Source organism: Neodiprion fabricii, chromosome 4, assembly GCF_021155785.1.
Source record: "Neodiprion fabricii isolate iyNeoFabr1 chromosome 4, iyNeoFabr1.1, whole genome shotgun sequence".
NCBI lineage: Eukaryota > Metazoa > Arthropoda > Insecta > Hymenoptera > Diprionidae > Neodiprion > Neodiprion fabricii.
The window spans coordinates 968601-982853 of record NC_060242.1 but is presented as its reverse complement, the minus strand read 5'-3'; the positions used below and the strand labels follow the sequence as shown (position 1 = coordinate 982853).

Below are 14253 nucleotides of genomic sequence, written 5' to 3'. Positions count from 1 at the left end.
CGATTTTGAAATCAGATTCTGAAAATTCTGTACATCGTTTTCTGTAAACAGAGTCTTTTGACCGTATTCGATCAAATTTGAAATTTTCGTCCGCCATATCGGATGCGTTATCTTGAATTTTCAAAATCTGATTTCAGATTCGTAATCAGCGAGACCAAAAACCATATAATACTGTCTTGTTATAAAAATTGACTCAGCGGAATGATACGCGTGTCAAAGGGTTAATCAATCCATCTCGATCAATCTTGATTCGCGATGGATCCCAATCCCCGGACATATAGGTGGACCGACGTCATCAAGGACAATGGCGGCCCGGTGACAGGATCAAAGGTAATTCACCGAATTCAATACCAGATTCACCCTTGTTATCCCGAAGGACGAAGTCTCGGTCCCTGATGGCGAAGCGGCAATTATACCGCGGGCCCATCCGACCTCGTTCTTAGGAATCGAACCCGCCCAGGAATCAATGCGGCGATTATGCGGGGAATTCGACCGTCAGGTGTTTTGACCCTTCGCTTGGCCCTAAAGACGCCGTTCGACTAAATCTCAACCATCCGACTGACCGGAAAAAATGAACGCGAGGGGCACGAAATTTTTTTGGTCGATTGAGAAAACATTTTGGTGAGGTATAAACGAACATCGTTAATTTTTTTTTTGCGGACAGTCGAACATTTAGTGGGGTATCTATCGAAATGTTACGTTCATAAACAAGAAGAAAGTGCAATTGGAAAAGAGCTAAGAACAAAAATCTCTCATAATGAACCGTTGAAAAATTAATTTTCAAACGAACTAAACTATCGTGGAATGAAATCGAACGGATCTGCCAGTTTTTTTCTTTTTTCTCCTAATCTTGAAACGATTTGAAATGTCAGATCGATACTTAAACCTTTGTTTATATTGTTGGTATCTTCTTTCTGTGCATATAAGTAGATTTGTCGAATACAATCTTGCACGACGAATAAAACAAAAAAAAAAAATAAAATAAATAAAAAATTTATCGATCTTGAACGAAGCAACTTCTTTCTTCGAGGCTGTAAATTGAGCAGAGACGAGTGGCCGAAATCGAGGATTTCACGAAGTTAAATGGGGGGCGAAACGGGCGGGCTGAGAACGATATTGAAATTGGCAATATCGGGTCGCCGCGATCCGCCCCGGACGCAGCATTCTCGGAGGATATTTCTGAGGCGTGAAAAGCCGCCTCGCCGCCGCGTTACCGGAAACGGGTCTGCAGTAAGGAGGGAGGAACGCCGGAGGGGGAGGAGGAGGAGGAGGATTCAAACTTAATTAGCCATCCACGGCGGTGGATTCACCTTCAGGAATCGTCCTGCGATTGGAAAATTTACTGTTAAGGGATTTTTAAGCGAGTTGAGAAGGAAGAAGGAAAGAAAAGAAAAAAAAAAACAACGGAGACGCGCCGAGTTTCGAGCCGCGAAACTTTGCTCCCGCGCTTTAAAGCTCCGCTCCACTCCGTATACCTCCGACTCTCGACTGATTAATGAATTCGAGCCTTCTCTGCCCCATTTTAGCAGCGGCCAACAATCTTTTAAGTGCGACGAAACAATCGCCACTCAACCGCACCGCCTCGACTAATTAATATACTAATTAGCCCTCTCGACGTGATTAACGGCCTCGTTTCCAATTTTGACCTAAATCTAACCAATTTTTGTTTCTCGTTTCAACTTTCCCCCCCGGATAATCAAACTATACCAAAAGTCAGATTACTATAATAATCTGAAATCGATCAATGAATCAGAACTCTATATTTTCTTCGTCAAATATTCGCTATCGGAAAATACCGGTGTGAAAAAGAATAAATCATCTTATAAAACTTACAGGCAGATGTGAGAGAGAGGGGAAAAAAAATAAAAAAAAAGAAACTTGAGTGTGAAGCGAAGGAAGAAATAATAAACAATGAGAAAAAAAAACAAAACAAAAAGACCACGTGCGTGTAATTCTCGCCTCGAACTTTCCACTTTCCGCTTTCCGCGAATTATTGTAGCCTGCAAGGCGTGTGTGAATAATTTCGTTACATCTACCATGAATAGTGATTTCATGCAATTATATTCGTAACACGTTTATACGAGGCGGAGTGCAGCAGAGGCGTTAGGTACCTACTTCCTGCACGTTTTCACGCCGACTTACCCCGGCGATATAATTCTCATTCACTGTCCCTGTTTACATTAATAATATTGCGTCATCATCACCATAATAATCGTACAATTTATAGTCCAAAGGTTTACCCTGTGCATTAACATTGGCTGTTATCTCCCTCTCTCTCTCTGCCCTCTCTCTCCGTCGTCGTTCTCGCGTTACGAGTATACGCTTAATTATTCACGCCTCGATCGTCTCCGCCATACAGTTCGGCAAATATTGTTGTGTACGCGCTGATTTTACGCTGCAGGATCAGGTGAAATTTGCGGCCTCTTATTTGTTTCATCAATTATTACGGAAGTTGAACAAATTTCGAATGTTGATATGTTGTTGACGAAAATGTTTGAAAAATCTGTGCAACTTTGCGAACTTTATATGAAAGAAGACGTCCTGCAAATATCGAGTTACGATATCAGTAATCGTGATTCCCGTAGAATAAGCAGCAAAAAAAGTTAACAAAAACAAATATTCGGTACGGTCATGAAATAAATAGGTGTACAATTTCTTTTTAAAAATTGATTACCCAACTCGAAAGAAGATGAAAAAAAAGAAATAATAATAATAATAATCCTATCGCAAGCATTGAGAGAATAAAAAAAAAAGTTGAAACTCGCGAGCGAAATAGCTTGAGAAGAATAATTATGAAATGAGCGAAAATTGAATACCGAAAAGAGAGAGAAAAAGGTGAGCTCAAAGAATTTTTGGTTCTTTGTTCCCGATTCTACGGTTGTATAAAGTATGATGCCTATGATATAAGAAAGTTAGAAAATAAGCTGCTCTTCGTCGTGATTGTTATAAAACTCGGAGACGGGAGCGTAAAGTCAAAATGAAGAAGCGACCCTCTCGCACTTAATTTCGACCCCTTGTACATCTATAGCTATACATGAATACAGAACTAAAGGGTTGACACGCGGAACTCGCGAAGCACTTAACTAGTTCCCGCCTTTATTAAAGGCGAGGCGAGCCCCCACCCCTCTCTTTTTTCTCTCTCTTTTGCTCACTCGCCGCAAACTTTTCGTAACTCACATTCCCCCCCACCCCCCAACCTCTGCCTCCGTAAAATCTCAAGGAAATCTGAGGACGACACGTCGAATGCAACGCAACCGTGCCAGGCAATCTCCGTTCCCCTATTTGCGAAAAACTTCGTCAGGTAAAAGTGAACGAAAGGAAAAACGCGTAGGACGTAGGTTTTCAACCGTACAATTTTTTCCCTCGTTCAGTAACAATATTGCTTTAAGGCTGGATTGAAATTCGTCAAATTCAAACTCTGATCTTAAACGGTGATCGCAATATTTGCTTGAAAAAAAAACCCGCAAAATGACACAATCACATTCGAGAATTTCATTTCATTTCTCCTGCAGCTTTTGCGCAGAGATTCTTCGAGGGATTTTGTGGCCGTCCAAAATCGACCTCACGACTATAACAAGGGTGTGCCAAGGTACCTCGCCACTTCCTTCAGCTGGGGGGGCTTAACACCTCCGGGATTTCCTGTTCTCCCAAAGTGGCGCGATAAAATACAAGAAGAAGAAGGCAGAAAAAAAAGAAGAAATTATTATCGAACGGTCGCCAGATTTCGGAGGATTTGGCACTCAAAACGAGGAGAACATCCGACCTCAGAGTATAAAAATTCACGATAGCGTAAAGAGCTTGCGATTTTCATCAGTGAGAACGAGAGAAAAAAAAATAAAAAAATTTTATTCGATCAAAAAAGCTGCTCTCGAGTTTTATATAACGTGCCCGTACTTTTGAAGATACAATCTGCGAATTTTTAATTACATTAGGTCACGCTGGTTCTTTGACTTTCGTTCTTTTTCTTCACTTCAATTCGTCTCTTATAATTTCCGTGCGATATGCGAAAGCCGTGGGAGTTGAAACGCGGCAGGTAACAGGGATAATAATTCGTCCGGCGACCGCGGACCGTCAATAACTCGGTGATCTTTATTGGCGAAGTAAGCCACGGACGCAAATAGGACTTGGAAACGCTTCGCTGGGAGTATAACAAAGCTTTAGGGGCGCGGAAAAGGGCCTCGTTTTCTCTCGCGTTTTCGCTGGGAGAGGAGGGAGGTGGTGGTGTAGCCTTCCATCCTTCCTTCCTCCTCTCTCTCTCGCACTTTATTCAAGATTTAAAGGCTTAGGGGCCAAGATATTGTTACGGTTACTGTTACTGTTACTGTTACGAGTTTCGAGTCGGCGAGGAGGCGGCAATAATTCCCCACCACCCCTACGCCCGGTGAAAATAATATTAATTACTGTGTCGTTAGGCGTCAACGGAACTTGGATTTCCTGCCTTCGTTACTGAGCTGAAGGAGGGGGAAAGAGGAAACGGGAGAACGAAATATTCTGCAACGGACATGTTGATTTCATATTATAGATAGCCCTAATTTTTATAACAGTATTGATTTCTACCAAATGATCCTCAGTTTTCGAATCTGCTTGGCAAAGACAGTTATAACTCTGCCTGTAAGATTGTCAAATACGTACGATACACAATGTTATATTTAAAAAGATAAAAGATATATACGTATGCTATATTCAACATTCTCTTTCGTCAATTTCAAAGAATAATATCTAGCCGTAACTGCGGGATCGAGATTCTCGAACGAGCTGCGCAAAGACGAGTAAAAAAGTAGATCCTGGGTCAGGTAGTTCGTAAAAAGAGAGAATCGGGGAAGAATAAAAAAAAAATAAGGCACCCCATTAGCCTGCGCCTTCGTCTTTTATCCGGCGGACTGAGATATCGAATTTTCAAAACTAAATTCGAGTAGCAGCGATGAATGATGTCGCTCCTTTCAGAGTAACAGAAACGGGGGATTTCAATCCGGCGAACGAAGAAGTACCGCGCGCGGCAGGAAGTTGCAGAAGCGAGCGGGAGAAAAGTTGAATACTGGTGAAGGCTAAGTCGCGAACCGAACGTATCGAAGACGGGTGAAAAAGGGCGAATGGAAGGCTGAGAGTTTCCCCCACTAGATTCTAGGCGTTCGTGCGGCTTCTAAGCTTCGGCAAGGGAACAGCCCTGCCGGGATCAAAGACCCCCCCCCCCCCCCCCCCCCCGCCTCACCCCTCACCCACCCCCAGCAAGCTCTAATAATCGCAAGCACGACGATATCGCGATGCAGCCGAGAAACGTCGACGATAATCCTGTTACTCGCATTAACGTGGAACGGCGTCGTTCGGTCTGTATGCAACATCTTTTTAGAGACAAGAGATGCCCTAAGTAGGCGAGCCTCTATTGGCTTAGAAGACCGTCGCGTCGGGAATATTGTATTACGTACTCTTATACTTTTCACTCCCATACGCCTTTCATCGATATTAATATTGTTATTGTTGTTATTGTTATTATCCATTCAGAGAAGGATTTATTGATTTTTGGACGACGAAGAATAAAGTATCGAAGACTGCATGTATCTAGTAAATATAAAGCGTGACTTGATATTCAGATCGTTGAAAGTAAGAAATAAAACAATGAAAATAGAATGTCGAACAGAACAGTGCTTTAATGTACACTATCTACTGTTCCTTTTACTACATACGCATACTTATGAAACGGTAAAAAAAAAAAAAATATTCGGTTTTCGAAATGAAATATTTTTACTCAAGATTCATAGCGGGACCCCGTTTTTTCTCCTATTTTCCTTTTTATCATTTTTACTATTTTTCAAATCGTTTTTTCTATTTTCATACCTCTTCCCACATATATATATACATCGGTCGCATTATGGTCGTTAAGTGTCGGAAACGACAATATACACGTATAGAATGTACAGCCGTGAAAGTGCCAGAGACTTACATCGTGGAGACGCGTTGAAGTTGTCGCAACCGATATTTCGTTCTGCGTTTGACGTGGTTGCGAGAACGTCGATGAGAAAAGAAGAGGCTGGATGAAAAATGACAATAAAAAAAAAAAAAAGAAAGAAAAAGCGTAATAGAAAATTTAGTGCACTCACCAACATCCTGGGAACCGCCCCAAGTGCCGAGCTGAGCCTGTCGCGCCAGCCTGGATAGAGCATCGACGTAAACTCGGGAAGCAGCGGCGGCTCCTGAAAAAAAAGAACAAAAAAAAATAAATAAATTTCCGCATTAGTTGTCCTTCTATAATTGGAGCTTTGGGAGGGTTATATTTCTTCTGTGAAAAGTTTCGCTCGATAATAGACATCACCGAAAGCCTCTGCTAAGCCGCGACGGATCTTCTTTTGTGCCAACTACGAGATTAGAAATTTGATGATGAGAAGAGGGAACGCGTAACGTCCGAAGGACGAAGGGGAGGAGAAACATCGGAGCCGTAACACGATCCGTATCTTTTCTTTCCCAGGCTATAAGCCTCGGGGTGAGCGAGAGAGATGTGAAGCGAAGAAAAGAAAGAAACAAAGTACTTCTGCACCTTCTCTTCTTCCTTCGCGTCATCCACGTTCGACCCACGCGACGTTCTGAACGCGCGAACGGATAGACAGTTGGACATGTGAGTCGATCGTGTATACCGTACGTATATTATCTGTAGCACGTCACGTTCGGCAAAAGCAGCGTCTCGTAGACGCGAGATGAGAGAAGGAAAGAATGAGAGTGAAGGGGAAAGGAGGGATGGTTTTTTTATAGCTTCTGCCACCTACCACCTACACCCTCACCCTTTTTCCTTTTCGTATTCCACGTATACGAAGAACGAAACTGCGGAGATCGAGTCTAAGAGGGAGGGAGGGGGGAGGGAGAGAAAGCTGGTTTCGCGAAAGCTAAAAAAGACGCGAAAAGCACAGACCGACTCTTTTCACGGAGGCAGAAAAAAAGCTCGCACATAGACACAGACGCGTACGCGGTTCGTGCAACGAGCTTTCAGAAACTCGCGTCTTTGCCGAGCCCGAGAAAAATGCAGTCCCGGATAATTCATCCGTTGCATGAATCGGTCTGAAAAAGTTAGTTTTTTGAATGATGGAGAAGAAAAAAAAAAAAAAAAAAAGAACAAACTGCAACTGCGCATAGCCGGATTAATTTCACGGCTTAGAATTAGACCGGGATTGGGAAAGTGATGTATAATTATAGCGGAGGGCTAAGAATGTGCCGCAGTTTTCAATTAGTGGTTTGGAACGAACCGAGCTTGCGATCCTTGGGACTTAAAGCCTCGAAAAAAAGCGCGCGAGGTTCCAGTGAGAATAGAAGAGCGTTCTTCCAACTTTGCTCTCAGCCGGCTGGCGGCTATAACCCCCGAAAATTCCTCAGCGAAGACAAAAGGTGAGCATTAGTCGAGCACTTCGCTCGAATACTAATGCAGCCGAGGCCAGAGCCAAGAGAGCCAAGAGGGTAGCTGCCGTAGCTGCCGTAGCTGCGTACCCTAAGTCCCGCTTAAGAGTTTCTCGCCTTCCGTTTCCTCGACTCGTCTGATCCCGGCAGCGAGCGTTTCTTCGGGTTATTCACAGCCGCTGATCCCCGGCCCTGAATCGCCGTTGAGATAGAGCCTCGCGTTCCCCGCATCGGACCGTGGATCCTGTCACTCGCCAGGGGTGATCCGGAGTTGAGTTAAAGTAGGTGGCACGTTTCTTGGTTCAATTCCGAGTATCCTCCCCGCTGACTAATAGCCTGTCGCCTTTCGCGATGTTAATTGTCATTGCCGCCAGTTGTCAGTAATCGCGTTGCCCGGTTTCATCTCACGCTCGCCTCGCCTCGCCGCCCCTCGCCGCGACTCTTCTTAATATCCGGAGTCAATTTTGAATTCAAAGAAGTGCTTGGTAATGCCTGCAAGGGCTGGAAACCCCCCAAATTTTTTTCACGCACAGGCGAGTATGGCGTATGGTGATATTTACTTTGGAAACTGATTTATACCCGCGGATCATGATCGCGAGTGTTTTCCGACGATCAGAGTTAGAGGCGTTGGTTGCACCTCTCTTTCAATTTTTTGTCTTCCACGTGATATGTGACGTAAATATTTGAAATTCCGAATTTGAAAAACTTCCGACAGCGCCAAATTCCCAATTTTTTGTTAGCGAAACTTAAGGTATAGAAATCAAACTTTGACAAAACAGAAAAGTTTTTAACTGTCCGAAACCTGACGCTCAACGTTCCGAATAGACACAATACCGAAAGGGCGTAACTTCGACGAGTCAAAGTTCCGAAAGTGCGAGAATGAGAAGATACAAAGATCTCAAACATCGAAATTCCGAATGACCAAAGATTTTCAGTTCTCTTAACTTCTGGCTCGGTGAAATTTTCCACCACTTCGATCTTTCTTTGTTTTCGATTCTCGATATTTTTACGCTCGGAATCAGTCCCTTTCGGAACTTTCGACATCCCGAACGTGAACCCCGCCCCGATATTCTCGCTTCAAATACTCGAGCATGTCCGGATCGCGGGATTAATTCGTTGGTCGGAAGGTGGCAGAGTGCGGTGCCAAACGAAACGAGCGTATCAAAACCGATGATCTATCGAAGCGGCGGGACAATTCGATCGGCAAACAAAAGCCGCGGCTATCCCATACCTCGATTATAACAGTCGGGGAAGAGGCGGGTGTAAAAGCGGGATGTTTGCGGCGAGAGAACATAGGATAGAAATGAAATTGGATTGGTGAATGAAAGAGGAGTCGAGCTTCTGGTCTAATCAATCGAAAGGGTGGCAAAATTCGTACCGCAGAAAGGAAGTGCGGCAAGCCGTGGGAATCGCCACTCTTCCCAATCCCGTCCCTTCTCCGCTTCACTGTGTACCTAACTCACATTCGGATGGAACGGATCGCCTCGCTTTCTCTACGGTAGAACAGCTCGCGACTGTCTCTGCATGTTACACGGAAACGTGTCAAACGCCGTTTCACTCTGTCGATGTGGGTAAAAATTACAAAAAATAATCCATCATTTTTCAAACCCGATTAACACACAGCCTCGATTATTTTTCCTAACGATCGGTCTCTGCTTTTTACTCCCACGAAGGACGCGACACGATATCAATTTATGCGGTTAAAGTATCAATGATATTATCATTGTCTTACTTACTAAGTACCTGTTTGATGTAATGAGTGAAAGATGAATAAACATTTTTACCTGAAATTGAAAAATATTCTCAACGAAACTATAAATTATCGAAAAACTTTTCCATCATTGAGACTACATACCGATTCAATCGAAACCGTCTCCGATTGTTTTCTTTCTTTTTTTGGGACTCGATTAATCGATGCATCGGTTATTCATAGCTTAGTGGTCATCGCTAGATATTAGTACACGCATCGATGAACGAGGTTTCAGTTTTTACGAACGTTGACAATACGTGCCGTGTGATGATCGATAATCGTCAAAGATAAGAGCACCGTGCGCGGGAGAACTTAATTTTCCATTGTCGATACAAACCGGAATGAAATTTCAATGGAAATTGAATTGCAATCCAAGTAGGTAAGGGTCTGTTTATTTACCCATCCACTCCGTGCCTCGCCTCGTCTCGCCTCGCAATTCCCTTATCTTACTTTACGATTACTTACAGGATTGACTTCACTTCTCCCTCGTGTTGTGTGTGTGTGTGTGTGTGTATGAGAGAGAATCATAAGCGCAGAACCACAGCTAAATCCCCGTTTCCTACCAACCCGAACAACGTCTACTTATTCTCCGCTCCTCGCACAAACTAACTTCTCTAGATATATTCCACCGTATATTCTTCTTCAAACTAATCCAGTTTCTTTGGACTCAAATTACGCAAGTTACCTCGAAGCAGTTGCAGCTTAGCAGAACTTTGCATGATCGATTAAAACCACTTTCGGGCAATCTGGTTTCATCCTCGTACCTCAGACCGAGGAACTGCAAAAAGCACAATTTGCTTCTGCTTTTTACCCATACCCAAGATATTACACTCCCCTCGAAAAATGTACTGCTCATGCAACACGGGAGTAATCGTTTCAATTATCACCCTCCTACACATTGCACCGAAGTGTCATTATGACAAATAGAAAAATTAATAAAAAAGAAAAGAGATAAAAATAAAAAAATGTATAAAAATTACCCTGCAACAGCATTACGCATAATTTGCATGAAATAGCCATTCCGCATTTATTCCGCAAGCTTACGACTGCTTCCAGCCCTCCGTCTGCTGCCGCCACTTTGTACCCACTAAATAAATTCGCAGCACCCTCACAGTCAACGGATTAAAATGTTTTTCCCAACAGCGCAACGCCGTCACTGAAATTAAATTTGGAAATACAGATCCGCGCTGATGAACCGCGACGATACGACCAACGTAACGCTGAGACACACGAACTGGAAAGAAACGACCGATATCTTGTGTAGAATTGATTCGCCGCGGGATTTAAAGCAAAAATTAAAGACTCTTCCATGCGTGAAAATGAACGAGTCAATGAGTTCGAGAAATATTGTCAACCCCTGGGGGGATAAACGGAACGGTTCGAGACCATAGAGTTCATTGCGACATCTGCAGCAGCAGCGGCAACGAAGGCTTGAATACGTGATGCAAAATCCCGAGTGATGTAGGCATCATCGAGAACCGTGTCAACTCGAGCGGGATGGGCAAATATATATGTACGTTCTACATATAGCTGTAGAGTTGTGTGCGAAAAGAATTTGCTAAATACCCGATGTATATCAATCAAACATCGGCGGGTGGAATAATAATCCCGGTTTTATCAGTTTTTCCATATTTTTTTCCTTCATCTCTTTTCATTCTGTCAAACATCCACGCTGCGTCAGGTGTGATCCACCAATCAAAAAAAAAAAGTTTTTAAATCAAAAACAATTGCAACGAATATAAAAGAGACGAAAATACTGAAAAAAAATTAAAATTTTATCAAACCGGGAGTTTTGCGAAAAGAAACACGCGTGGAAAAGTTTTGGAAAATAAATCCAAGCAATCTTTCGCAACGCCGCGCATAACGGGTAAATAATAAAGGGTTCCTCTTAGGTTAAAAAAGGCAGCGAGGCTATATTAAATAAGAATGAAATTAAAAGGAAAAGTTGGAAAAAAAAAGAAACGAAATTAGTAAAAGGGAAAATCTCTCGACTCCTCACAGGCGGCGAAGCGTTACTCGGCTTCACTCACTTCCGACTTCGTACCCTCTTTTCACCCCTTTTCGCCCCTCGGCCCTACCGACTCAGGGACCAACGCAAGCTATCCACGTTGAACCGCAGCTCGGCAGTTACGCCAGAATTGTGTTGGGCCTACAACCGAAGTAACAAGGTACAAGCCTATTAAGCCATCCAAAACTTAAGTTAATCCCTCCATGACTGTTCAAACTTTCGAGCGGCAACACGGAGCCCCTCTTCTCTTCACTTCTCTTCTCTTCTCTTCTCTTCTCTTCTCTTCTCTTCTTCTCCACCTTCCGTCTAATTAACTCACGACTATAAATCAGATTTGTGTCAGCCTTATTCGACACACCTAACATTCCCGGCAGAGAAAGCCTCCCGTCTCCTTCTCTCTCTTCTTAGGTACTTTCCGCTCTCCCGCTCTCCGTCTTGTGTTTCGCGACTCGCACTTCGCAAATCAAGGGGTTGAAACACCGGCACGTGCCGTTGATTAGGAAGTGGTAATTAAGCGCGGTAAATAACCGTCGACTCAACGCGTCTCGTACATCGGGATCTGCACACACGGTAAAGAGATTCAGAAAATTGTTTTATCGCCTCGTACCTGCTAACAAGAATCGCTTCTTTTTCTCCTTTTCCTGGAAGTCATTTTTCGCGCCACTTTATGCGTACAAAAGCTGCCACGCAACGGGCACTGCTATTCTCGAGGCAAACAAGGCCAACAATGGGCCAACAATGGATTCGGGCAACAAGGATTATGCTATGAATTTCGGGCTGATTGATGTCCGCTACCAAAGTTCCGGTCGGTGCTCCTGAATTTTAAGGGGTAGAGAAAAACTTCCTCCCCAACAACTTACACGGAGCCAACTCGACCCCCTTTTCGTCGGAAAAACTCCGCGCCTAGTTCGTGAAATAACAATTCATTTTTCCACCGCACAAAGAGAGCCGGGGAATATTAATCCCCATTTTCTCTCCCTGCAGCAGTTCTCGCTTATCGCGTCCCGGACGCAATTCGACCGCCTGCAAAGCAGGACTGAAACAATGTCCGCTGTAATCTGGCAGACTCCCGCACTCCTCTCCTTCTCTTCTTTGCGTAATGATCCAGGGTAGATTCTCAAGCATCCATTTCACCATGCCTTGATGTACCTCATTGTCGGCAGGAACAGAAGTCCTTCGTCGGTAGCGAGTTTTTTTTCCACGGATTTACCGATTTACCCTCAGCTAGAAACTTGTTTATGTCTGTATAGTATGAGTATTGGGGTGGTTTTTTTTTAAACTTTTTTTATCCAACGTACCCCTCGAAAAGTTAGCTTTTAACCTCAAACGAAGCCTCGTGAAACCGTAACTCGGTAGCGAAATTCTAAAATGTGACTTTAAACCGAAATATCTCGGCAACTGTACAAGTTGGGATGCTGTTTTTGCTTTTGTTGCTTTCAGAAAAAAAAACAAATCCGCTCCAATAAGTACACATTCAAGAACACGGGACAAAGTTCGGATTTTTTGACGCGGAAGCCAACGCCGAGGATTCAACGTCGTAGCTGATCACAACAGCTCATGCCCGATCATTAGGTAACAATAATCGAGGTCGGCACGCATCGTTGTTACTTTCATCTCAACAGTCACGTCGTGATTCGCGAAGGGTCGAAAACTTGTCCAAGCGATCGTCGTGACGCTGCCTTAATTGCCCCTCGCATCAAGGGGTCGTAAGCGCAGGTGCAGATGTCCGTGTTTCATCTCCCTGTGCTTATAGCAGTTCACTCGTCAACCTGCGGCCCAACATCGCGTTGTACTACGCATGCTTAATGCGCCTTGTTCCCCGGTTACATCCTGTGTAATAACAAAGACTCAAACTTGCATTACAACTTCCGACATTGAGGGATTCGTACAGAGCGAACGAGGACCGAGGTTAGTCCAGCGTCTAAAGTTGGAAAAACCGGTGACAACCGGACGATCGGTGAAGCGAAACGAGTTCCATAATCCTGCGAAACTTGTCTCGCACCGACACGCGATACCCGATCCCCAAAAAATGACGAAAGCCGAAGTAGGTATTTGGGACGGCCGGATCAAGTTACCCAAGTCTGAAGTTTCAGTCTTCCGGATCAAGGCAACGAATCCTGCGGCAGCGAACGAGCGAGCCGGAATCTTTACACCAATCGAAACAATGGAGTGATATCTTTGAATTCCACGCGCGTCATACAACCACGTCGTGGCTCGTCCTGCACCGCTAGATTTAATTAAGGTTCACCCGATATCCTCTATCCCATCGTAGCAAGCCGCAGAATCCCGAAGCGGCACACGCCTCGTGCCTTCCAACCACCACGTATAACCCACACGTACGGATAACCGGGGCGGAGTGGAGGGAGATTGAGACGGAGGAAGGGAGAGAACATCCGCGGTGGGTATTCAAAAGGCGGATTTACCAACGCCGTTCTCTACAACCTGTCGCAGACATTCCTAATACCGGAGAGTATCACCTCGATTCGGAACCGGGGGTGACCTACGCAACAAATGCGATTAAACGACAAGAATGTTCCCCGTCGTTGTCACCGTCATCGGTGGTTTGTAACCTGAAATTTCCCAGTCCGCATCCTCGGCGCTCACCGTGCAGCAGCGAGAGAAATTATTCGGAGAATGAAATTCAAAGTAACATCGACGGAACGTCCGATCCGCACAGGCGGCGGATATTGGAACAGGTATTCCGGGGTGCGAGCAAATCCGGAAGCCCCAACGGCACATGGAAGCCGTATACGTGAGAGTCGTAGGCAACATGCCTGGAGATTATTGGAGTGTGCTTCTATTACCGGTTACGTGCCTTCCATTTTTCCTCCGTTATTCGAGGTTCGCTTCATTGCCGGCGAAGAGACTGCCGAGCAAATATCATAACGCTCCTCAAACTTGTTCCAGATACACGCGGCGAAACGATGCCCTGAGTCAGCATGGACGTCGACGGTATGTAAGCATGGTTAGAACCAATTAATCAGGTTAGGTATCCGCGTTTCTCGAGTTCCCGGATCGTCCGTGCGAGTGAGATTTTGTTTCGTCCGGACTCGATCGGGGGAAGGAACTGAGGCGAGGTTGGGCGGAATGGAGTATATTAGCACTCTGAGTGATCGCT

General features: G+C 44.5%; 1 protein-coding gene across 4 annotated transcripts in view; it reads right to left on the bottom strand.

The window, feature by feature from the left end:
- LOC124180787 (zinc finger CCCH domain-containing protein 13) overlaps window positions 1-14253 on the bottom strand; it is a 116400-nt gene that overhangs the window by 40004 nt on the left and 62143 nt on the right. For all 4 annotated transcript variants that reach the window (XM_046566573.1, XM_046566571.1, XM_046566574.1 and 1 more), the window contains exon 4: window positions 6096-6188. In XM_046566573.1, coding sequence (XP_046422529.1) covers window positions 6096-6188 — 93 coding nt within the window. The remainder of the gene's footprint in view (window positions 1-6095; window positions 6189-14253) is intronic.